Raw genomic sequence first — 26,373 nt, forward strand, 5'->3', positions numbered from 1 at the left:
TCCATTCTGTTTCTGAGATCTTGGGTCATCTTTACTATCATTACTCTGAATTCTTTTTCAGGTAGATAGCCTATTTCCTCTTCATTTATTTGATCTTGTGGGTTTTACCTTGCCTGCAACATATTTCTCTGTCATCTCATTTTGTCTAATTTACTGCGTTTATGGTCTCCTTTCCATGGGCTGCAGGGTCATAGTTCCTTTTGCTTCCGTTGTCTGCCCCTGGTAGGTGAGGTTGGTGCAGGGGCTTGTTTGGACTTCCTGGTGGGAGGGACTGGTGCCTGCGCTCTTGTGGGTGGAGCTGAGTCTTTTCCCTCTGATTGGACAGGGCTGTGTCAGGTGGTGTGTTTTGGGGTGTCTGTGAGCTTAGTACGGCTTTAGGCACCATGTCTGCTGATGGGTGGGGCTGTGTTCCTGTCTTGCTGGTTGTTCGGCATGAGCTGTCCAGCACTGGAGCCTGCAGGCAGTTGGGTGGAGCCAGGTCTTGGTGTCAAGATGGATACCTCTGGGAGAGTACCCACCGATTAATATTTCCTGGGCCCAGGAATTCTCTGGCAGTCCAGCATCCTGGATTTGGCGCTCCTACCCTGAAGGCCCAGGCCCAACCCCTGGCTAGGGAACCGAGAGCCCACAAGCCACACTGCATGGCCAGGGAAAAAAGAAAGAAAAGAAAAAGGAAAAAAAAAGAAAAAGAAAAGAAAACAAACAAAACCCAAGACAAATAGCAAAAACAAACAAACTACAACAACAACACAACACGCACAAAATGAAAAAAAGAAGAAAGAAAGCAGACACACCATATCCAAGACAAATGATAATAACAAAACCAAACTAACGGAAACAAATAAAGAAGCAGACAGGAAACAAACAAACAAACACAAGAGAACAAACAATGAAAAGAATTAAAAAATGAGAACAATCAATAAGGACTAAACTAACAAAAACAAAAAATGAAAAATAAAACAAAAACAGAAAGCAAACAAAGAAAACAAAATAAACACATGGAAACAATCAAAAAAAGAAAAAGGAAAATGAAATAAAAACAGAACAAAAACAAGAAGAAAAACACAAAACAGCAAAAAAGTAAAGTAAAAATAGAAAAACAAAAAATATATATATTAAAAAAATAATAAATAATAAAAACAACAATACCATCAACTGAACAAAACAAAACAGACATAAAAAGAATAAGAGTAATAAGAATATTTTCCTGGGGCCTCCTCTGTCAGTGTCCTTGCTCCCACAGTGAGCCACAGCCAATCCCCGCCTCCCTGGGAGGCCGTACAATACCTCTAGGCAGGTCTCTAGACCTGCTGTGGGCCGTGTGGGGCCAGCTCTGACTCCGACCTGGCCCAGCTCCCGTGTGTTCTTGCCCCCAAAGTGCACTGCTGCTAAGGCTAGACCCGTCTCAGTTGTGGGAATGCTCTGTTGTCTATTCAGGTATTCCACAGGACTTACCAAGCCGATCACGATCGCAGGGATTTAGTCCATGGCTTGTGCAGCTGCACAGAAGTTCCTCTTCCTTAGTCGCACTGCCCCTGGGGCTTACTTTTGGTTTTCACCCCACCTCTGTGTGTGCGCCACTCTCAGGCCAGTTCCCCACCCGGGCGGGAGGAAGCAGTGGCTGATAGGGGCATGCTTACTCCCTCAGGCCGGAGAGGGGTATGGCAGCCACAACTGGGGTGTGCACAAATGGCCTGCAGGGCCCAGCAGGCAGTTGTAATAGACTGGGGCGTGCTCACTTTGGTGGGAGTCCCTCCCAGTGCCTGCAGAGGCAGGGGCTGGCGTGAGGGGGCAGTGGCGGCTCCGTCCCTTGCGCACCGCTCAACAATGGTTCTTTTCCTAGGCAGACCACGTTTCCTCTAGGGCCATTCCCAGCCACAGAGCCCCTCGCTCCCATTCCCTTTGTTGTATCCACGCAGCCAACAACGGTCCTGTCCAGGGATCCGCTGTTTTAACGTGCTTTAGCACTCAGCCCCCACCAGCATTGGCAGATTCCTAGCTCCAGAAGGTTATTTTATTTCTTTACCTCATGAGGTCATGGTAAAGATTAAATGTGATCATCAGTGTAAAGCACTTTACACAGTGCATAGTGAGTCTTGAATATATATTAGCTACTATTAAGGGGTGTTTTAGTTTTTTACGGCTGCTGTAACAAATTGTATCACAGACTAGGTGGCAATTTATTCTCTCACAGTCCAGAGGGAAGCACTCCAAAATCAAGGTGTTAACTGGGCCATGCTCCCTCTGAGGCTAGGTAGAATCCTTACTTGTCTCTTCCTAGTTTCTGGTAGTGGCTGTCAGTCCTTGGCTTGCAGCTGCATCACTCTGATCTCTGCCTTTTTTGCCACATGGTGTTCTCGCTGAGTATGTCTGTCTTCACACGGTGTTTTCTTTCTCTTATAGGGACCCCAGTCATATTGGATTAGGGCCCACCCTAATGACCTCATTTAAGTTGATTATATCTACAAAGACCCTATTTCCAAATAAGGTCACATTCACAGATACCAGGAGTATACAATTTGGAGAACATAACTCAACCCATAACTGTCTACCCTCTGGCCCCTCAAAATTCATGTCCTTTCCAAGTGCAAAATACATTCACCCCGTCCCAATATCCCCCAAAGTCTTAACCCACTCCAGCATCCAATCCAAGTCCAGAATCTCACCTAAATATAACCAACTCAAAAAGTCTCAAATCTCATCTTCTAAATCATCTAAATCAGGTATGGGTGAGACTCTGCTATGATTCATCCTGGGACAAAATTCCTCTCCATCTGTGGACCTGTGAAATCTAGAACACAAGTTATCTGCTTCCAAGATATAATGGTAGGACAGGCTTCGGAAAGACATTTCTATTACAAAAGTGAGAACGTGGAAGGAATAAAAGGATCACTAGTCTAAAGCAAATTCACAACCCAACAGGGCTAACTCCATTAGACTTCAAGGCCCGGGAATAATCCTCTGTGGCCCAGTGCTCTGTCCTCTGGCCTGCGTGGGCAGGCCCACCCTTTTAACCCAAGAGGGTCCCATTGGCCCAGGCATCTGCATCTGTGGCTCTGCCCCGTTGTTAGTCTTCATTTCATTCCATCTCTGTTCCTTTCAGTCCAGGCTGGCAGCACTTCTGCTGATATAAAATTCTCAAAAACCTTGTCAGTCTCCCATGCAATTTACTGGTGTCCGAACCATCTGACAAGAGGTTCCTCCACAGATCTTTCCTGGATAACCATGTCTCTGTTCCTAGCTTCTGAGGTGTTTGATTGTGTCCTAGAGTCAGGCAAATGATGATCCAGCCATACGCTTGGCCCTGTTTCCAGAGCATGCTGTTTGGATAGGCAGAGAATTTTCCAAATCATCAAGTGCTGGTTCCTTTTTGCTTAACAGTTCAATCCTCAATTTACCTCTTCTCATATTCATAAAAACCAACGAGAAACTAGGCCACATTTCAACAGTTTGCTTAGAAATCTCCTCAGTTAAATATCCAAGTTCATCAGTTATAAGTTCACCCAATGGCTGAACACAATTCGAACAAATTTTCTGCCACTTTATAGCAAGAACAACCTTTCCTCCAGTGTCCAATAACATGTTCCTCATCTCCTTCTAAGGCCTCACTTAAAAGCACCTTTAATGTTCATATTTCCATCTCTTTAAGGCAATTTAGTTTTTTTTTCTGTCAAGCCTCTACTCATTATCCAATTCCAAAGCCACTTCATTTTTAAGTATTTGTTAGAGCAGCACCCCACTCTCATCAGTACCAAAATCTGTATTGGTTTCCTGGGGATACCAGAAGCTGGAAGAAGCAAGGAAGGATATTTCCCTGCAGGCTTCAGAGAGAGCATGACCCAGCCAACACCTTGATTTTGGACTTCTGCCCTCTAACTCAGTGAGAGAATAAATTTCTGTTGTTTATTACATTCAGCTTGTGGTTCTTTGTTATGGCAGTCCTAAGAAGTCAAAACCAAGGGTTTTATTTGGAGGTACTGTAGTCATTAGTGAAAGACAGTGAGCATGTGGTATCTCCCTGTATCCACAGGGTTTCTTACTATTTCTCTTTCTCTCTTTTAAACCATATTTGTGTCTAGCTGCACTGTAAAGTTTACTTTCGTTATGTTAACAGCTTATGATTTGGCTCTGTTTTATCTCAGGAGAGCAGCCTTAAGTGGTTGGTAGGGATTCTTTGGTACCAAGAAGACTACACACTTTTGAAAGGAGAGGGGCTTTAGTTTTATAGACCTTCCTTCTGCCAGAATGCCTAGTACTGGTTCTTGGTTTCCTCCTCATGAATACTGTTGTAACACCTGCCTCCATCAGGGTGAAACAAGAAGAGCTGCAATGGCACTTCAGTTATGCCTTGAAAAGGCAGTTGATGCATAAATGATGAATCACATAATAAGTCCTTTACCACTACTTCTAATGGACATCTGTGTTTTTCAGTTTTGAGTTATTTTTCAAGAACACATTCTTTTCCTATCCTAATGAAGACCTATACTTTCTTGAATTCCTCTTAGCCAATCACAGTGTTTGCAGGCCTCTTAGAAGATACCCCATAAATATTGTTTTGTCTTGAAGAAGGCTTATGCATCTCACTGCTAGTGAAAGACTAGCTCTAGTGATAAATAAAAGATGTTAGTTGCCAAAGCTGTCATTTCAATTTGTTTTGCTTGCACTGAGCTCGTTAATAAATTGCCACAGTCGTAATATGAAAGTAATGAACCTTCTGGAGGCCCAGCTGGGTCACAGAGCATTAACAGGGACCTTCAGGGCAACTGCCATTGTTATACACAGTTCAGTTAAAGGGTTTTAGCCTTTTTTTTTTTCTTTGAAACATATATATTTTGCAAAATCCAAATCCTGTTTTATCACTTGTGTACTTTCTAAGTGAGTATTTTTGAATTCAACCCAACAAGATGTATCTGATGCCTACTACTGTCAGGCAGTGTATTAGATCCCAGAGGCGAAGATGAATAAGGCATCCCTGAGGGCTTCACTATCAAATTGGGAGAAGTATGTAAACAAATAATTGTAATACAGTATTTAAATGCTGTAAGTATGAACCAGATATAAATAATAGCATAGAAGAGGAAATGATTATCTAGGGAAGAGAACTCAGAAGGCTGAGGAAGAAGAGATTCATTGATTTTTGAGTTAAATTTTGAAAGATGAGTTGTAAGTTGACAAGTAGAGTGTATAATGGGAAAAGGGATTTCATTGCAGATAAGTTGAGGGACTACAGATCATGTAGAATAACTTAGGGGAAGAAGGTAAAGAGGAGAAGATGGGTAGATGAGGCTGCAGAAGTAGTCAGGGGTCAAATCTTAAAGGATTTAGGTTTGAAGGGCTGTGTATGCAATGCCAAGGACTTTGGTGGATTTCATTCTATAGGCTGCATGGATCCATTGAAGGATTTTAAGCAGAGATGAAACATAATTGAATTTCTATTTTAGAAGGATTACTCTGGTTGCCATACACACAATGGAATGGAAGTAGAGAGAGACTAATTAGAAGGCTATTGACTAGTTTTGTGGAAGCAAGTTACGCCTTGTGTACTACAAAGAGCATGACCCAGATTGTTTCAAGTCCCAGTTCAACCACCTACTGACTTTCTAAACTAACCCTGAAATTTACTCATCAGTGAAATGGGAATAATAGTAATCTCTCACTGGATATTATGAAAAATCATATGAAATAACATATATACGTAGAGTTGCTCCAAAGAGCTGAGTATAAATGTTAGCTGTGGACTTCCCTGGTGGCGCAGTTGTTAAGAATCCGCCTGCCAATGCAGGGGACACGGGTTCGATCCCTGGTCCGGGAAGATCCCACATACCGCAGAGCCACTAAGCCTATGTGCCACAACTACTGGGCCTGCACTCTAGAGCCCGTGAGCCACAACTACTGAGCCCAGCATGCCACAACTACTGAAGCCTGTGTGCCTGGAGCCCGTGCTCCACAAGAGAAGCCACTGCAGTGAGAAGCTCGCGCACCACAGTGAAGAGTAGCCCCTGCACGCAGCAACGAAGATCCAACGCAGCCGTAAATAAATAAATAGATTTATTTTTTAAAAATAAATAAATGTTAGTTGTTATAGTTCAACTTCTGTTTTTGTTGAGTTTGGGGTAACTTATAACCTAGTTTAGGGTTTTTAAGAAGCATTTTCACTTTCCTTCTACCACTCTGTCCCAATAAAACAAAGAACTCAGAACGTTTACAAACATTTTATATCACATTAAGATCTACATTCCAGGATTTTCTAAACATTTAAAAAAACAACATAACTAAAGCTTTTGCCTTTGGATGCCCTGCCAGACTCTCAACTGGAGAACAGGCTTAGTGTCTTTGTTTAGTCAGTGGTGTAATCGGAAAAGACTGGAGCCCTGGCTCAATAAATGAGCTTTTTAGCTGAGAAGTAGCATCAGAGTTTACTCTGACTCTGTTTCTTCAAGTGTTATTAATAAGAATAATGTGAATAGGTGCCCTTCCTATCTTGCATCTCTATTGTGAGGATCACCTTCTTTCCTTAAGTAAATACTCATTAAACTATTTCAGGTACTGTTATAAAGAATGTAGAAATGAATCAGATCTGGATCCTAATTTCAAGGGAATCACAGTGCTAAAAGAACTGTAAAAGATGTATACAGATAACTGTAATAAAATTGGATAATTGTGAGTCAGCTAACTTTGAAAATTAAGAAGGACTTTGAAGCTGGAAGTCATATTATACAAAGTATCGTGAGATTTCCCAGGTGGTACAGTGGTTAAGAGTCCGCCTGCCAATGCAGGGGACACGGGTTTGAGCCCTGGTCTGGTAAGATCCCACACGCCACAGAGTAACTAAACCTGTGCGCCACAACTACTGAGCCTGTGTTCTAGAGCCCGAGAGCCACAACTGCTGAAGGCCGCATGCTACAACTACTGAAGGCCGCGCACCTAGAGCCTGTGCTCCGCAGCCAGAGAAACCACCGCAAAGAGAAGCCCTAGCATCGCAACGAAGAGTAGCCCCCGCTCACAGCAACTAGAGAAAGCCCACGTGCAGCAACAAAGACCCAACACAGCCAAGGATAGAATAAATTAATTTTAAAAATATATTGTTCTGTTTTACAAAGTATATCTCACATGTTCTTATTATTTAAAGTGCTTTTCCAAGTAGAGCTGAGACAGTCACTTTCCAGTTACCTGTGGAAAATAAATGATAAAGGTAGATTCAGATTTTAGTTAGATATTTTTAAACCTGCATGCATATTTTGATCCCAGGCTTGGTCAGGCTTAATATTCACTATATCCAAGTAACTTGGTTACGGTACTCTCTGAGCCTCAGAGGCATGTGTGTGTGTTTGTGTGTGTGTGTGTAATAGAGATAATATCACCTACCTTTCAACTTTGTTGTGATGAAATGGCAATTATATGTAAAAGTGCAAAAAAAATTCATGTTCATTCATTCCTTCAGTCTCTGCTCTAATCTACCCACCTTTTCACTATTGCTCAATGTTGAGCTCTGAGACAGCAGCTTCTTTGAGATGTTTTAAGGTCTCTTTTTTTAAAACTTATGAAAAATTTCAAACATATGATAAACTTGAAAGGATTTTGCCGTGGAAAACCTTATGTCCACATGCTAAATTTTACCATTGCTTGTAAAGATCACATGTCAGTTTATCTGTCCCTCTGCCACCCAGCTATATTAAATTTTCTCCAGTGATTCTTTAGGACTTTTCTGAAAGACGTTTTTTAAACTAGGTTGGAGGCCAGGAGTGCAAATGCATTTCAAATATTTGTAATTACATTACATTTCTCCTATTTACATTGTTCTATACCTGCAAAGAATATTATTTACAAGTTTATTCATTACTTGGATATATCTGTGTTCCTACACTATCATTTCTAACCGTATCTCATCCCATTTGCATTGTCCTGAGAATGCCTTCAGTTAATTTTTTTTTAACATCTTTATTGGAGTATAATTGCTTTACAATGGTGTGTTAGTTTCTGCTTTATAACAAAGTAAATCAGTTATACATATACATATGTTCCCATATCTCTTCCCTCTTGCATCTCCCTCCCTCCCACCCTCCCTATCCCACCCCTCCAGGCAGTCACAAAGCACCGAGCTCATCTCCCTGTGCTATGCGGCTGCTTCCCACTAGCTATCTACCTTACGTTTGGTAGTGTATATATGTCCGTGCCTCTCTCTCGCTTTGTCACAGCTTACCCTTCCCCCTCCCCATATCCTCAAGTCCATTCTCTAGTAGGTCTGTGTCTTTATTCCTGTCTTACCCCTAGGTTCTTCATGACATTTTTTTTCTTAAATTCCATATATATGTGTTAGCATACGGTATTTGTCTTTCTCTTTCTGACTTACTTCACTCAGTATGACAGACTCTAGGTCTATCTACCTCATTACAAATAGCTCAATTTCGTTTCTTTTTATGGCTGAGTAATATTCCATTGTATATATGTGCCACATCTTCTTTATCCATTCATCCGATGATGGACACTTAGGTTGTTTCCATCTCTGGGCTATTGTAAATAGAGCTGCAATGAACATTTTGGTACATGATTCTTTTTGAATTATGGTTTTCTCAGGGTATATGCCCAGTAGTGGGATTGCTGGGTCGTATGGTAGTTCTATTTGTAGTTTTTTAAGGAACCTCCATACTGTTCTCCATAGTGGCTGTACCAATTCACATTCCCACCACCAGTGCAAGAGGGTTCCCTTTTCTCTGCACCCTCTCCAGCATTTATTGTTTCTAGATTTTTTGATGATGGCCATTCTGACTGGTGTGAGATGATATCTCATTGTAGTTTTGATTTGCATTTCTCTAATGATTAATGATGTTGAGCATTCTTTCATGTGTTTGTTGGCAGTCTGTATATCTTCTTTGGAGAAATGTCTGCTTAGGGTTTCTGCCCATTTTTGGATTGGGTTGTTTGTTTTTTTGTTATAGAGCTGCATGAGCTGCTTATAAATTTTGGAGATTAATCATTTGTCAGTTGCTTCATTTGCAAATAGTTTCTCCCATTCTGAGGGTTGTCTTTTGGTCTTGTTTATGGTTTCCTTTGCTGTGCAAAAGCTTTGAAGTTTCATTAGGTCCCATTTTCCATTGATTTTTATAATGATTACCAGCTGAAGTGATAATATTTCAATATATTGGGTTGAATAGAATGCATTATTAAAATTATTTTCATCTGTTCCTTTTTTTACTTTTTATAATGTGACTAATAGAAAACTTAAAGTGACATGAATGGCTTCAATTATATTTCTGTTGGATGGCAGTGCTCTAGACCCTGGGTCAGGGGAAAGAGCAGTGGAATATAGACTGGGGGAAATGTTTTTTCTCATTACACAAATACCCCTGGAGATTCCAAAACACCTTCACCCAGTGGAGCCTTCCTCCCTGTCAAATTAATCCTACCTCCTACGTTTTGCTGAAAATCAGTGCCTTTAATGAGCCTGCCCTCACTGATAGGAGTGTTTTGTATTCTTCAGATATGTCGGTGGGGGGGGGGGGCGGGGAAGTTATGAGTCACTGCTGTATGTTAAAGAGTATCGCACAGGTTCAACACCTATCAGTGATTTTGATGAAATAAATTTCTGGAGTTCTCTTAACTAATACTAGCGAATAAAATTGTTCTCTGAAATAACATACCACTAAATCCTGGTCTAGTGAACCCCAGAGACTTAAAATGAAGAAGAATTAAAGTAGATTTTAATTAAGGGATGAGTGCTGGGTCAAAAGCTGAGGAAGTTGAGAAAGGCATCTTGTGTCCTAAAAGCTAAATTTCCGGGATTAAAAAAAAAAAAAAACTCAGAAAGCTAAACAACCATAAATTTCTGTCTCTGAAGTGAAACTGGACATGTTTTTTTCTTCTCGTGCCTCTTGGTTCTTGCTGATTCTGTGGTTATATACAAACATTTTCTGACTTGCTTTAAAAGGTGTTATTCTCTGGAATTAGCATGAGGAAGGTTTCTAGTAAATGCTGAGTGACTGCTAGCAAGTGGTACCACTCTTCTGCCTTAGCTGTTTAGAATGCATATTATATATTCTTTCTGTATCACCCTCAAATAATTTTTTTTAATCCGATATGCCTTAGCTTAATACCTATCTCAAAGATTATTCCATGCTCTCTCAGTCAAGTCAGTTTTCTAGAGAAGAGAGCCCTTTCCTGAGGTTGCTGTTTCAGATTCACATAAGACACATTTTCCTGGAAGCCCCTTTGTATTGTCTAGCCTTCCTATTACCATGAAGAAGTTGTCTCTGTTTCCCAACCAGAAATGGGTGTCAGGGCAATTGCCTGAGTAGCTCACAGGAAGACAGCTGATCTCATTTGATAAATTTCCGTTACTGTAATAGCAATAGGATTTTCTGTGAAACCATAAAATCATAGAAGTGGTTGATGAAGAAACGGAGGCATGCAGCTAGTTTGTAGTAAACATGGGACCTGCCTGAGTTCTTATCTTTTGGTTTTAAAGTGAAGAATTTGAAGCCCTGACAAAGTGACTACTCAGTGACAGAATGAACCAGGCCAAGTTTAGGTCTAAGTTGCATCTCAGTTTCTTGGTACAGAGAAACCGTATTTGCCCCAAGTTTGTAATTCTATCAGATTCCTACAAGATCCTGGATAATGTCAAGGATTCATAACTCACTTTTTTAGGATAAGAACCTGAGACTTTGGCGGGAGTTGGGGGGGGGCGACTTACAGAATGGTTTATAGATACTGCTCTGTTAATGAGCCCAAATTACTTTATGTACCTGTCTCTATGGCTTAAGCAGTGAGGATTTACTCTATTCTCAGGGCTGTACATCTCAGGAGTTAGTTTCCTGTGTAGGACTCTGTCCTATTACACTCCAACAAAATAAAGTTGATCTTGAGATCTCTGGTACTGTGTAGCATAGACGTCTCTCAAAGATCTGCTTGGGCAGTGTGAATAGATAAAAAATAATTAACAGTTTAGTAGTCTCTTATCGGTCCCCAAAGCCGTATGAGTCTGACTTCAGGTTTTAATTTTGTCGCTATGAAAAGCTTTTATTAAGTGGCTCCTGTCAGTAGATGGTGACATGTGTTCAAATCTTCACTCTAGAAAACCTTGGAGAATTAAGTCACTCTTAGAAGCTTAGTGTTCTGGATTGCTACAGGTTTGTTCCATTACACATTAAAACTTTATTTTTAAAAATCATTTTAGGGCTTCCCTGGTGGCGCAGTGGTTGAGAGTCCACCTGCCGATGCAGGGGACATGGGTTCGTGCCCCGGACCGGGAAGATCCCACATGCCGCGGAGCGACTGGGCCCATGAACCATGGCTGCTGAGGCTGTGCGTCTGGAGCCTGTGCTCCGCAGCGGGAGAGGCCACAACAGTGAGAGGCCCACATACCGCAAAAAAAAAAAAAAAAAAAATCATTTTACTTAGAAATTATCCTAAAGTGGATTATACCCTTCTTCCTTCTGTTTAGTTTGTTGGGTCCAATTTAACTATTTCTTAGTGACTGAGATCCTTGTGGGGTATGTGTGTATTAGGATACAAATTTTCATGGGCTTCTAGTAGCATATTCCTAACTCTGTTTTAACCACAAGCCCATGTTTAGTGCATAATTTTGCAATATGTAAGGTTTTTAGCAATGCATATTGTTGTAAAAACTCCTGTATTTAAGTCTGTGGGTCACAATCAGAAAGGTTTGAAAGCCACTGCCCTAGGAAACTCTTTTCTTGTGCTAATAATAATTTCTTACATTGCGTAGTACTTGACTGTTTGCCAAACTTCCCTCTATAATATGGCCTATGAAAAGTAAACTAGGGAAGGGATTGATTTCTTGTTGCTTTTGAACTATAGTAGGCAAGCATAATGGAACCAAAGAGAGGATGGACTTTGAAATTAGTCTTTAATTTTAGCCTTTCCATACAGTACTCGTATGCCCTTGGATGCTTTAATTAATCTTGTTTAACTTCAGAATCTCAGCTCTTTTTTTTTCCCCAACCTAAATGGGAAATGCCAGAATTGTTGGGTGTTTTAAATCAAGTAATGAAGACAAAAGTGCCTTAGTAGGGCACCGTGGATGAATCTCATAAACAAAATATTGAGTGGAACAAAGTGGACATAAAAGAGGACATGAGATATAATTTCATTTCTATAAAGTTCAAAGCAGGCAAAACTAACCTAACAATAGTAGGCCACATAGTGCTTACTCTTGGGTGGAGTAATGATTGGGAGAGGGCTCAAAGGAGTACTTCTTTTGTGCTAGTAATGATCTCTTTCTTGGTTTGGAAACACATTGTAAAAGTTCATTGAGTTTCATACTTACGATTTATTTACTTTTTAAAAATAATGAGTTTCAGGTAGACAGCATAATAATTCAACAGTTATGTGTACTACAAAGTGATTACCACTACAAGTCTAGTTACCATTTGTCACCATACAGTTGGCCTCCTTCACCCATCTTGCACGCCCCCACCCCACCCCCCACAACTCGCTTCCCTTCTGGTAGCCACTGATCTGATCTCTGTATTTGTGAGTTTGTTTTTGTTTTATTTTGTTTGTTCATTTGTTTTTTTAGCTTCCACATATGAGTAAAATCACATGGTAACTGTCTTTCTCCATCTGACTTATTCAAACCTAGCATAATACTTTCCAGGTCCATTTATGTTGTCACAATGGCCAGTTTTCTTTTTTTATGGCTGAATAGTATTCCATTGTGTATATATACCACATCTTCTTTATCCATTCATCAACTTAGGTTGTTTCCATATCTTGGCTACTGTATGATGCGTGTGCTTCTCAGTATATTATATGTATATTATACTTTAACAAAAAGTTGTTTTTAAAGTATTCAGCACAGAACCTATCATATAGTTAGTTCCCTTCCCCTATGATGGTTCCATTTTTTTTCCTGACCGTTCAGTTGCTTTGTTCTGTTATGGTTCTGTCTCCTAATTCCAATTTTATACCTAGGCATGTTTAATAAATATCTACTGATGGCAGTTCTAAGTGGCATAGTTGAAGGAGTTTAGGTCATTCAGGCAAGGTGAAATTGAATGTCTGACCACTGTGGTCTAGAAGTAAGTCAGGAATATGAAGTTTGATTTGATGCTATTTTCTAATCTTTAGATGATTTGATATTTTGCTTTTAAGTGAAAATTAAATGGAGATTTTTCTGATTTGTGTAATATGATTTTATCTGGTAGATCAGCTTTATTATTGAATTTTTTCATGGTGGGATATTGAACTTATTCTGTTATTTCTGGCACTTTTAATATAAGCCCACCATAGTGTAGCAGGCTTTGAAATGGTCACTACCACACCCTGTAACACCTTATATATTTTGCTTAGGTTCTTATCACTGACAGAGAACCATACTTACTGTTTTTACCTTATTGTTTTTGTAATACAAGTATAGAAATAGAACTTGTGTATTTGGATATTTATGCAAGATCCTGTTATAAAAAAACTTAGAATTGTTGAAAATTCAATTTTAAAAATTGATAAAGTTATTTTTTTCTGCTAGGTAATACGTGGGATATAAAGTAAGCCTACCTGCCCTCGGGGAGGGCAGACTCCTCTAGGAAAGGTTTGTGAGGTAGGCAGAAAAATTTGTCTACATTTGTTTTTGTTCTTTTGGATGTTGGCCTTTGAGAGAAGGTTTCTGATAGATATACCAGCAAGCCTCCAAGTTACAGAGAGTCGTGGTGATGATTGTATGGATGCCAGTGGAGCCCAGAGACAGAGAACTGACTATGATTTCATCAGTGATCAGTAATACTATGAAGAGTTAAGGAAGTGGGGAAGTAATTTCTGTCTGTCGACACTTATTTGTATTAATTCATTAACATAGAGAATGTCATTTAACCTTCACAAAGCCTTTGGAGTAGATACTACTATTTTTGCTTTAAAGATACAGAAATTGGGACTTCCCTGCTGGTCCAGTGGTTAAGAATCCTCCTTCCAGTGCAGAGGACACAGGTTCAATCCCTGGTTGGGGAACTAAGATCCCGCATACCACGGGGCAGCTAAGCCTGCACACTCTAGAGCCCACGCGCCACACTAGAGAACCTGCATGCCACAACTACTGACCCATGTGCTCCGGAACCTGTGCACTACAACTAGAGAGAAGCCCGTGTGCCGCAAAAAAAGATCCCACATGTGGCAATGAAGATCCCACGTGCCGCAACTAAGACCCAACACAGCCAAATAAATAAATAAATAAATTTTAAAATAAATTTAAAAATAAAGATACAGAAATTGAGGGCCAGAGACATTTAGTAACTTGTTCAAGTTTACATAGCTAGTGACAGAGTTGATATTCAAATCCAGAGCCCATCTGTACTGCATGCTATATATAGATAGTAACATTATCCAAATAAAAGGATGTGTTTATCAGAAGATAGTCTAGCTTGGAAACATGCTAAATGGGAGGTCATAAAGAAAATTGATAGCAGGTTCCATCTAGGACCACACAGGAAAGGGAATGCTGTGACTCAAGGACTTAGTTTCTTGAACGTCCCTGTGAAGCAATTTGTGTTCCTGTTGTGAGATGGTTGAATGGAGCTGTCAAACCCTGATGCAGGTCCACCTGTTGCTTGTTTTTTTTAATTATAATTGTGTTAAAAAAATATATATATAACATAAAATTCATCATTTTAACCATTTTAAGGCATTAAGTACATTTACAGTGATGTATAGCCTTCACTGCTGTCCAACTCTAGAATTTTTTCATCATTTCAAACAGAAACTCTGTACACATTAAATCATCCCCCCCACCCTCTTCCCAGCCCCTGGTAACCTCTGTTCTACTTACTTTCTCTATGAATTTCCCTATTCTGGTTATCAAGTATAAGTGAAATCAGACAGTAGTTATACTTTTGTATTTGGCTTATTTCACTTAGCATAATATTTTCAAGATTGATCCATGTTGTAGCATGTATCAGAATTTTATTCCTTTTTATGGCTGAATAGTATTCCATTTTATGTATATGCCACATTTTGTTTATTTATTCATTTATTGGTGGACACTTGAATTTTTTCTACCCTTTCGCTATTGTGAATAATGCTGCTATGAACATTAGTATACAGGTATCTGTTTTAGTCCCTGTTTTCAATTCTTTTGGGTATATACCTAGGAGTAGAGTTACTGGGTCATATGGTAATTCTATTTTTTTTTTCTACTAATTACTGTCATTTTCTCACAAATAACAAACAATGAACAATTGTGCGATTCATGGCTAGTTAGTAGCCGGGAGTTTAGGTCTACTTGAAGCTTCATTGAAAGCACTGGGAAATACAAAATAGCACCACGGGCCAAAAGGAAATTGGATTGCACCACTTGTCCCTAAGATAGACCCTAATAATGTTGAGAGTAAAAGGATTCCATAATGTGAGGCACCACTGAAACACAGGCAAATTCTGGAATGCTTGAAAGGGCAGAAATCTTTGAAGGCAGACAAATCCAGCCTACCAGGGAATATGGGCCTGGAGGATCAAGCCTCACGACTCCACGAGCAATGACGTGCAGACACTCTGCAGTAGAAGTGTTGATGGGTGGTAAAAAGTGTGGTGCCCGGGCATTACAGCAAGAGAATGGTCACCTTCAGAACCTTGAAAACTACAGTAGTACAGCACAACAGCTGGCATACAGGGGCTGGCATCGAGTGAACAGGCAAGAAGAGTTACCGACTGGAGGAGGGAGAGGAGGTGGGAGATGATAGAGCTGAAGGATCGTCAGCAATAGGAGACGGAGGGCAACCTGCAGTTTCACTCGTGCCTGACGTTGATGGCACAGGTTCTGGTTCCTTGCTGGATTCCATTCTGTCTACCCTCTTGAAAAAAACGATCCAGTGATGTCTGGGTAGTAGCTTGTTTGCAAGGTAATTCTATTTTTAACTTTTTAAAGTTTTCCACAGCAGCTGCACCATTTTTTAGTCCTACTAGCAATTCACAAGGGATCTAATTTCTCCACGTCCTTGCCGACACTTATGATTTTCCTTTTTTTTTTTCTTCATAATAACCATCCCAATCATCCCAATGGGTGTGAAGTGGTATCTTATTGGGACTTTCACTTGTACTTCCCTAATGATTAATGATGTTGAGTATCTTTTCATGTGCTTATTGGCCATCTATATAGATAAATGGAGAAGTATCTCTTCAGGTCCTTTGCCCATTTTTCAGCTGGGTTGTTTGAGGTATTTTTGTTATTGAATTGTAGGAGTTCTTTATAAATTCTAGATATTAGTCCCTTATCAGATAAACGATTTGCCAATATTTTCTCCCATTCTGTAGGTTTTCTTTTCATCCATGTGATAGTGCCCTTTGATGCACAGATTGTTTTTCATTTTGATGAAGTCTGATTTATCTTTTTTCTTTTGTTGCCTGTAATTTAGATGTCACATTCCAGAATCATTGCCAAATCCAGTGTCATGAAGATTCTCCTCTATGTTTTCTTCTAAGAGGTTTATAATTTTAGCTCTTAAGTTTTGGTCTTTTATGCATTTTGAGTTAATTTTTGTATATGGTGTAAGATAAAGGTTCATCTTCATTCTTTGGCATGAGGGTATCCAGTTTTCCTAGCATCATTTGTTGAAGAGTATCCTTTTCCCATTGAATGGTGTTGGCACCTTTGTCAAAAATCATTTGACCATATATATTAGGGTTTATTTCAGAGCTCTCTATTCCGTCGGTCTGTATGCCTGTCCTTATGCCAGTACCACACTGTCTCAATTACTGTAGCTTTGTAGGAGGTTTTGAAACCAGGAAGTGTGAGTCTTCCAACATTGTTCTTCATTTTCAAGATTGTTTAAGCTGTTTGAGATAGCATGTGAATTTTAGGGTGGCTTTTTCTATTTCTACAGAAAAGGGATTTTGATAGGGATTGTCTTGAGTCTGTAGATCACCTTGGGTAGTATTGTCACCTTAACATTAGTCTTCTAATTCATGAACGTAAATGTCTTTCTACTTCTTTCTTTAATTCTTTCAGTGATGTTTGTAGTTTTCAGTGTGCAATACTTTAGTTTTGTGACTGTTAATCTTTCTCACAGTGAGTTAATAGAGTAACGTTCTGGTTTATCCATTCTTATTTCATGACCTGTTAATGCCCTGAAGAATCTGTTCTATTTTTAACAGAATTGGGGTTCTGAACTCGAAAAGCTGAGGGAAGGATCCTGGAAACTGGAAATCTAACTATATTACTGCCCTTGGGAAGCCCTTCTAGGTGTTCAGCCTGCTGGTTTCTTCTGATTAAAACCTAATTTCACTGCAGGTCTCCTTCAATCTACAGTAGTTCACATTTCTAATTTTTTTTTTTTAATCTTTTGCTTCTAGATGTCTCCATCTTGCTAAGGAGGAAATTCCTATTGGGTATAGCTGATGGTACCATGCAAAAATCAGATCCTCGAAAAGGTCAGAACCTGTTCTTATATGTAATAGAAATGGAGAGTTACCTTCTGTCAGACTGTGTGTGAGTGTATGTGTCACAACAAGCTGTTTGAGTAAATAAAAAAATCTCACCCTTTCTTGCCAACTTAACCCTGCAATTTTCACAAATCCTGCACATCATTTATACAACTCTTTTATAGTTTGCAAAGTACTCTTCATGTAATTATCTCAAATAGTCTTTACTGTAAGCTTTTGAAATAGGGACTGTTGCTATTCCTCTTTTATGGAAACAATGAAGGGTTAAGAGACTTATTCCGAATGTTGTTACTATAAACTGCAAGATTTAGTCCTGAATCTTTTGCTTCTAAATCTTACCCTTCTCACTACATCACAAGTTCATAATCATTATTTAGATTATTTAGTTCATATCATTAGTCAGAATTTAGTAGATATGTAAGTTTGGATGCTCTGTGAACATTGGAAATAATATATGTAAAAGTTAAAATAATATATGAAAAAGTTAAAACCCCTTTATGGGTGTAAAATATAATTAATAAATCAGATCTTGATATTGAATGTTTAAATATAATCTTTGGGATGATACCAGACTCCTTATTGTGTACATACCATTGTCTTATTATGGCAAATGAGGCTCTTCGTTTGCTGGTACTTACCTTTGTATTCTCATCTTCCTTAGTTCCTGTCATTTGTCTCTGTAGCTTACCCTACCACTTTCCTTCTACAGCAGCTGCTGGCTGTTGTCCAAACACATGGGCCATTTCCATGTCTTAAGTACTATATTCCCTTTGCCTCAAATGCCTATTCATCTTTCTTCTGACAATCCTAGCTTAACTTCATGTCCTCTGTGAAGCTTTCCTCCTCTCCCCAAGCAAAGGCAATCATTCCTTTCTCTTTTCTCAGAGCACTTTGTGTAGCAAATCTCTCTTATAGCAAAAATCACATTGTATTATGATAGTGTATTTGAGTTGCTGTCTATCCTACTAATCTGTGAGTTCTTTGTGAGCATAGACTGGGACTTACTTGTCTTCATGTTCTTAACACTCAGTGTTACTCCTAGGCTTAGCTACGTTTTGTTTAATGAATGAAATAACAGCTTTCCTTAAAGGATCTGTACACTAATCTAAGTGGGAGACTGACCACGTAAAAAATACTCAGAAGTTTATAACTATTTGTAAATGAATATAGTACATACTTGAAGTAGAATAGTGGAATGATCACAGCCAGGCGGAGTTATTTAGGGAAGGATTCCTCTAGATCAGGGATCAGTAAACTATGGCCCATAGGCCAAATCCTGCTGGCTGCCTGTTTTTGTAAATAAAGGTTTACTGGAATATAGCCGTGTTCATTTGTTAATGTGTATGGCTACTTTCATGCTACAATGGCATGATGAGTAGTTGTAGCAGAAACCATATGTCCCATAAAACTGAAAATATTTACTATCTGGCTCTTTACAGAAAGTTTTCTACTCCCTGCTCTAGAAGATAGGTTTTGAATAGAGGTATGAAAAGAAGAGGAATGTGAATTGATGAAGCATGAGTGTGCATCATAATGCAACAAAAACAGCCATAGTAGTAGGAATGCCAAGTGGGAAAGTTTGACTGTAATCCAGTTTGTCAGAGAGAACTGTGTTGAAGAGATGAAATGTCAAGAATGCTTTGGATTGAGAAAGAGGAAACATAGAAATCTAATGAAAAGAAGTTGTCAAGTAAACACTCTGGGCCTATAGTAAGAAAGTTTCCTAAGTAGTAGTAGGGCATGATGATGATGCTGATGAAGGAGAAGGAAGCAGCAGTACAAATTAATATTGATTTGAGCATCCACTGTATGCCAGGTACTGTTCTATGTGCTTTATATGTATCCTAGTTAAACTTCTGCAACTGTATAAGCTAATTGCTGCTGTTGTCTTTGTTTTGCAGATGAGGAAACTGAGGCACAGGGGATTAAAGTTACTTAGCCAAGGTTATGCAACTAGTAAATGAGAGAACCAAATCTGAACTCAAGCAGTCTGTCTGCAGAGTCTTCATAGTAGAGGAGGGAAATCTGGGGATATTTGGTAAAAAACAACCATAAGCTTGGAGTAAGGTAACTAGTCTTAGTAATTAGGAAGTGTGCTCTCCCATCATGATAAAGAGAAAATGAACGGACTATAGAAGAATAATACTGGAAGGCAGAGGGTCCAAGTAGAAGAGTGTACTATTGATTCAGCGGAATGGCAGGGAAAAAGAGGCAGATTCATTACACAGTGAGACACGTTATACTGTTAGTCATTGAGTTTAACTTTGGTGAGGCCAGAAGGCAGTTAACTTTCCTTGCACACATGAAAGCTGTCTTAAAATGCCTGAAGAGCTGGCTTACTCAGTTGAGATAGAGATTAGCAATGGTTTTCAAGGAGCTAGAGGGCATTCACCCTCCCCACAACAAGTATATTACAGTCAATTCAGTGCCCACTCTACACCTGAGTATATTAACAGCCGATGGAGGTGTCAAATCGTAACACCCCATTGCCTCTCATTCTGTGTTGTTCCTGTAGGGGAACTTGTTCCTGTCCAACCCCCATCACTACTGTGATAAAGATTTACCCCCTTGGACCACTTTTCAAAAACATATGCATGTATGTATTAAAGTAATATATATGCAGTGTAAAAAAATTACCAACAGAAGTACACCAAAGAGAAAGTTTCCCTCCCATCACCATCTTGCTCTCTAGAGAGAACCTCTATTAAAATTTGGATGTATGTGAAACTACTGTTATGGATGGAAGTGTTCTGGGATTCCCTCATGGTTGCTGAGATAGAAAAAATATTGAGAATCACGTCCCTAAAGCCAAGGTCCACTGCCAAGAATGGAAGGAACTTCCGGGGGAGATGTGGGATCTTCATCACTAGAAGAGTAAGCAAAGACTTGGTAGGGATGTTAGAAAGAAGATTCAAGCATTGGCTAGGGTTAGTGGAGTTAGAGGCAGGGAGAGGAGAAGGCATTGAGCTAAATGACTTTTAATATTCCTTTCAAACCTATACTTCTGTGTTCATACCAACAGACTGATTACCCCAACAGACTGAGTGGAGGACAAGGTGATAAGAGAAAATCCAAAATATAAAATCCAAATTTATAGAACAAGTTACTTTGCAGCAAACATTGAACTTATTTTTTTAAAGATTTCTTTTAACTAACCATTTTGGTGTGTTCAAAATGTACTTAATTTTTTATTAAAAATTCTGTTTACACTTAACCTTTCACTACTATATTTACTGTGTAAAATGAAGGTGGCACACATTGTTCATTATTCCAAAGAAGGAAGATGTTTCATAGTATCTGCCAGGTTAAGCTGTGGTGCATAGGGAGGAAATAATTGAGCTGGGTCCCTAGTGCTACTTCCCCTTCAGACTCATAGTATAAAGGAAATTAAAGGGGACCTTAATGTTCCCTTTAATGAATAGCAAAGTTCAACCCCTTCCTTTTCCAAATGAGGAAAATAAAAACCAAAGACGATATCTTACCAGCTCAGAGTCTCACAATAGCCTAGCTGGACTCTTAAAGATTAGCGATAAAGTATATAAAGTGCCTGCCACAGTGCCAAGTATATGGTAGATGAAGATGCAGAAGGGAAATAAGATCATGGTGATGGTACTGATATTGTTGTTATTTCTTCTGCGCCCCCATCACTCTTCTGTAAGCCTTCAGAGAGAAAGTTGGTAATGTAGATATGTACACTGTCTATGCTGCAAACCTAAAGTTGCACAGTGTTGTAATGATGAAAGCAGGAGCTCCATACCCCCATAAAATTATAGGCTGTCAGATTTGGGCAGGACCTTTAAAGGTTACCTAGTCCAGCCTCCCTCCTCCTTCTCATGATTTAGTATTTCCACCAAGAGATTATCTTACTTCTACTTCTATGCCCTCAATGATGGCAGATTCATACCTTCCCTTCCCAGAGAGTTCATTCCACTGTTGATTACCTCCGACTGCCAGCAAGTTCCTCCTAGTAATGAGCTGAAACCTGTCTACCTATAGGTTCCACCCACTGATCCTAGTTCTCTCCCTTGGGGTAATTGAGCAAGCAAAGCAAATCTCTTCTCTACATGAGAATGCTCCAGATATTTGCAAACAACTTTCCTGTTTCCCCTGAGTCTTCTCTTCTCCTAGTTAAACCTCCTCAGTTTCTTAAACCCTCAGTATCCTTGTTGCTTTCCTTTAAATGAGATTGTATGCCTGTATCTTATTCAGAGTCTAGGACCTCAGTTGGAACATAAAGCTCTACCTTCAAAGTGTTCTAACTGGCAGAGTAGGAGATCCCATACTGTCATCTGCTTCATTCCCAATATTGACTGGAATGACGATGGTGGTGATGATGGTGGCACATTCTTTATTTCATGATATCAGATCCATATATGTCTGCCAGGAGGTATGATGTGACACCGTTGGTACCACTAAACTTCTTCCCTGTTCAAGAAACATGAGCCAGAAGCATTCTAAAAACGTTAGCTTCTTCTGTGTCCTGGATCACACCCCCTGGAAAGGTTAACATTATACATAGTTGAAGTCTAGTAGGATTACCTGTAAGACAAAAGGGAGTTATGGCTTTTCTGCATTTTCATTAGCCATTCATTGCTAGCAGTTTTGCTTGTTAAAGGAATATTGATGTTCTCTGGGGTTCTTCTCTCTGTGTGCAAATGCAGAGATATATAATTGCTATAGAGGGAATGGGGGTAGGGATGATCACTAAGAAGAAATCTGTTCCATCTTCTTTGTTCACATCTGCTACATGCACAAGACAGGATTTATTGCTGTCTTTGAGAAAGGGATTGCCTGGCTTGCTTCCTTTCCCCCTTCTTCTGGCAGATCATCCCAGAGGAATATCACCATCTCAACACCGTTATCTCCGAATGGAGTAAAAGTAAATGAAGAAGAGCTGGAGGCAGAGAATCAGCTGAGAGGCACTAGGAATACTTTCTCATAAGAGGGCATGGCTAATCAGTGGCACAACCCAGACCAGTCCCTTTTCTGTCTCCTGCCTCCCCTGTAGCTTGTCCTCCGTGACCGCAGTGGGACAGGTGTTCTGCTTCCAGCTTTTCTGTTTTGATCTCTGCTTCTCAGCATAGGATTATGGTTTATTAAAACCACAGTTGCTCTCTACCACTGATGCAGTTCTGTCTTGTCTTAGTGCATTTTCAGAAGTACGTTTGATTTTTCTGTTTTCCAGTTTTCATTTCTGAGGGAAACATTCCTCCTTCCCTGTTCCCTTCTTCCCTTCCTGCCTATCCCCACTGTCTCATTAGTATGTGCATGTAAGCCTGCATTAGTTCTTTTACATTTTCCAAGCTCTATGAATATTTGAAACATGGCACCTATGGACGTCCTCCACTTAATCTAGTTTCACCTCGTTAAATCCCAGATATGCCTCATATTATTCAGCATCCAGATCAAGCTCATAAGCATCAGTGCTTCAGTTTTGCTGTAGGAAAATGGGTAGACTGTCCAAGCTGGGCTATTTTATGTTAGAAGCATTTGTTAAGATTTATCTTTGTTAGTTTTTTTTGCTTTTGTTTTGTTTTGCTTTTGAGGAGAAGGCAGTGTAGTTAAGAACATAGTTCAGGTTCAAATCCTGGCCTTTCTACTGACTGTAACCTTTCAGAAAGTTATTCAACCTCTCTGAATATTATTTCCTCATTAGTAAAAAGGGGCAATGATACCATACTAAGTGGTATCATACTAGTGAGGATTCAACAAGATGGTGTTATTGAAATACTTAGCACGATATCTGGTACGTAGTAAACACTTAAAAATAATAGCTATATAATGTTAATAATTAGTATTATTACTGTTGTTAATATACAATGATAATTTACAACTAAGTTTTTTCTTAATATAATATATGAAGAATTTTTTTGACTTTTCCTTGCTTCGGGGGATGCTCTGTTGTGCTTGTTTTATCACATTTTGAAAGGATGCTTCCATGGCCTTGCAGATTTTTCTACTACATGTTATCTTTCCGTCAAGTGTTTCCAGAAATACCGGAGTCTTTATGTTCTGTAGATTTGCACTACCCAATACAGTAGCCACTGGCCCCATGTGTCTATTTAAGTTTAGGGAGCACTAAGTACAATTAAAAATGCAACTCTTTAGTCACACTAGCCATATTTCAAGTGCTGAATAGCCCCATGTGGCTAGTGGCTACCAATTGGATGACACAGATATAGAACACTTCCATCATCACAGAAAGTTCTATTGGACAGCATTACTTTAGATATTACTAGAATATGCTTTTGTACTCTTTTCTTAGAAATCAAAGAGGGTATATTTTCTAGAATTCCAGAGATTACTCTCTTAAATGTTTCAGTGCCCCAGACACATCCATTTTAAGGATTTAGGTTACTCTTCTTACTCTAGCCCCTTAGTGTCATTAACTGTCTTTTGGAATAAATACAGGCACTTTTACTTCTCCTGAGAAGAATGCATTACCAAAGTTTTTAAAGGTCCCAGTCTGCAGAAGAGGAGGCCAAAGGGAGAAAGGACAGAGCAGAAGTAATTCTAGCGAATTACTAGAGAATCCATATGTGAATATGAGAATCCATAGGGGCTAACTAGTAACAGGAGGTTCTAATGTCCTATGTCCTTTTTGTAAGTACATACATTGTATAAGTCAGGATCTGAGCTTTCCCTCTGAGAAAGGTAGTAAACAGCAAGTTTTCCTTTAATGATCCCTGTTATCTTTATTATGCACTTTTAAAGCCATTTTTTCATTTGCTCTTCACAGCAACCTAGTGAAGCAAGTAGCATTGGGATGAGCATCCCTACTTTACTGATTTATAAAACACAGGTTCAATGCAATTAACAACTTGCCTAAAATCGTCAAGGGAAAATAGTCTTGCAATTCAAAACAGGATAAAATTTTAACTTCCAGTTTGGTTTTCTTTTGTTGTTTTTATTTTGTTATGCTCTATTTTACCACCAATCAGACTGTAGTAAAAGGAAGAGTGAGGATTCTTTAGGACAACTTGAAAACTGAATAGTGTTATATGAGGTACTCTTAAAGAACTGCTATAGCTTCATTTGTCCTATGACCATGTGTATTAGTGTGTTTGGACTGCCATAACAAAATACCACAAGTGGAGTGGTTTAAACAACAGAAACTTATTTGCTCACAGCTCCTGAGGCTAGAAGTCCAAGATCAATATGCCAGCGGGGTTGGTTTCTGGTGAGACTTCCCTCCTCAGCTTATAGACAGAGCACCTTCTGGCTTTCTGGCTATGTCCTCACCTGACCATTTTCTCTGTATGTGTTGGTGGCAGGGGTGGTTGAGAGACAGAGACAGAGACCAGTCAATCTCTTGTACGCTTCCTTTTCATTAGCACACCAGTTCTATCAGATTAGGGCCCCACCCTTATGACCTCATTTTACCTTAGTTACCTCCTTAAAAGTCCTGTCTCCAAATACAGTCACACTGGGGGATTAGGACTTCAATATACAAATTTGCGGGGGTGGTATGTAATTCAGTTTATAACGCCGTGTTAATGTATTTTTAGTACCTTTTGATTTTTTGGCCTAACCTGGTTAGTTGGAAATTTGGTATTCGCATGGGACCAAATGTGGCAAATATCTGTATTTTTTATTTCTTTTTTTTTTTTTACATCTTTATTGGAGTATAATTGCTTTACAATGGTGTGTTAGTTTCTGCTTTATAGCAAAGTGAATCAGTTATACATATACATATGTTCCCATATCTCTTCCCTCTTGCGTCTCCCTCCCTCCCACCCTCCCTATCCCACCCCTCCAGGCGGTCACAAAGCACCAAGCAGATCTCCCTGTGCTATGCGGCTGCTTCCCACTAGCTATCTACCTTACATTTGGTAGTGTATATATGTCCATGCCTCTCTTGCGCTTTGTCACATCTTACCCTTCCCCCTCCCCATATCCTCAAGTCCATTCTCAAATATCTATATTTTTTATTTCTGTGAATATTGAGGCTTAGTTCAATTTAACCTGTGGTACTTAGCATAAAGTACTATCCAACCCTGAGATATTCTAATAAGCAAAAACATTATATCTAAATGTCCTACTTTTCTTATAATGTAGTCCAATTTGTTAGTACCAGTAAAGTCTCAGTCCTTTACAGGGTAATAAGTGTCCCACTTCCTCCCACCCCCATTTTACAGATGGAGAAATTAACATACAGAGAAACTGACTTGTCAGAGGTCAGAGCAAGGTATTGGTGGATCCAGGGGTAAATCCCAAACCTCTTAACTCCCTGACCAGTTTTTAGTCCATTGACTATGCAACCTAGCGGTAAGTATATTTTTACCCCATCCTGGAGGTAAGAGGGGTTAAGAGACTTGGCAAGGAGTGAATTTAAGGAATTCCTCACTACTAATTATGTCACTCGTTATCTTTTTCTTTTAACCACGATGTCTTTTTTGTCATTAGCATCAGTTTTCCAGGTTGTGAGAGGAGGTTGGAAGTTTTGCTTTTTAAATACCTAAAAATATTTCTATAACAGTTCAGCCAGACTAGAGATTATTATTAAGAAAGGAAAGAAAGGAAAACTTATTATTTAATGAATTTGTTCTCTGTGTTAGGCACTGTGCTAGACATTTTGTATTATATTTCTTAAATGTCATTAAAACTTGTCATTTCTGGGAGGTATGCATTCTTGCCTTTTTTTATAGTCACTTTTTTACTAGTATTAGTTGAATTTAGTAGAAAACTACCTTACAAACGTCAGGGTTTAGATTCTAAATAAAATTTTAGTATTGTAGAAACTAAGAACCTTATCAGAAATCTTTAAAGATAAGATCTCTTTATGTTTAAGCACAGTTTTCTAGTTTGTTGTGTCTTAACCCTTACTTGGTTTTTACTTAGGTGGGATGACTTGTTTTGTCTGAGATTAAATCAAGCTTGCTCTTCCACTTGACACAAAATCATATTTTCTGTAAAGCCTTTTCTTCTACCTCTACATCTGAAATAGTTAGAATTCTTTTAATTACTAAGCAGGTTGAACAACCAAGCCAT

At 39.2% G+C, this 26,373-nt stretch overlaps 1 protein-coding gene across 5 annotated transcripts in view; it reads left to right on the forward strand.

Annotated features, from left to right (window-relative positions):
* The window catches only part of SCMH1 (Scm polycomb group protein homolog 1), a 191,953-nt gene that overhangs the window by 26,608 nt on the left and 138,972 nt on the right, over positions 1–26,373 (forward strand). For 4 of the 5 annotated variants that reach the window (XM_082651095.1, XM_082651098.1, XM_082651103.1 and 1 more), the window contains exon 2: positions 17,293–17,370. In XM_082651095.1, coding sequence (XP_082507221.1) covers positions 17,346–17,370 — 25 coding nt within the window. In that variant the 5' untranslated portion in view covers positions 17,293–17,345. Of the gene's footprint in view, positions 1–17,292; positions 17,371–25,520; positions 25,651–26,373 lie in introns of all 5 variants that reach the window. The other variant, XM_082651097.1, reaches the window with a different exon arrangement.

Source organism: Grampus griseus, assembly GCF_964374135.1.
Source record: "Grampus griseus genome assembly, chromosome: 1".
Lineage (NCBI taxonomy): Eukaryota > Metazoa > Chordata > Mammalia > Artiodactyla > Delphinidae > Grampus > Grampus griseus.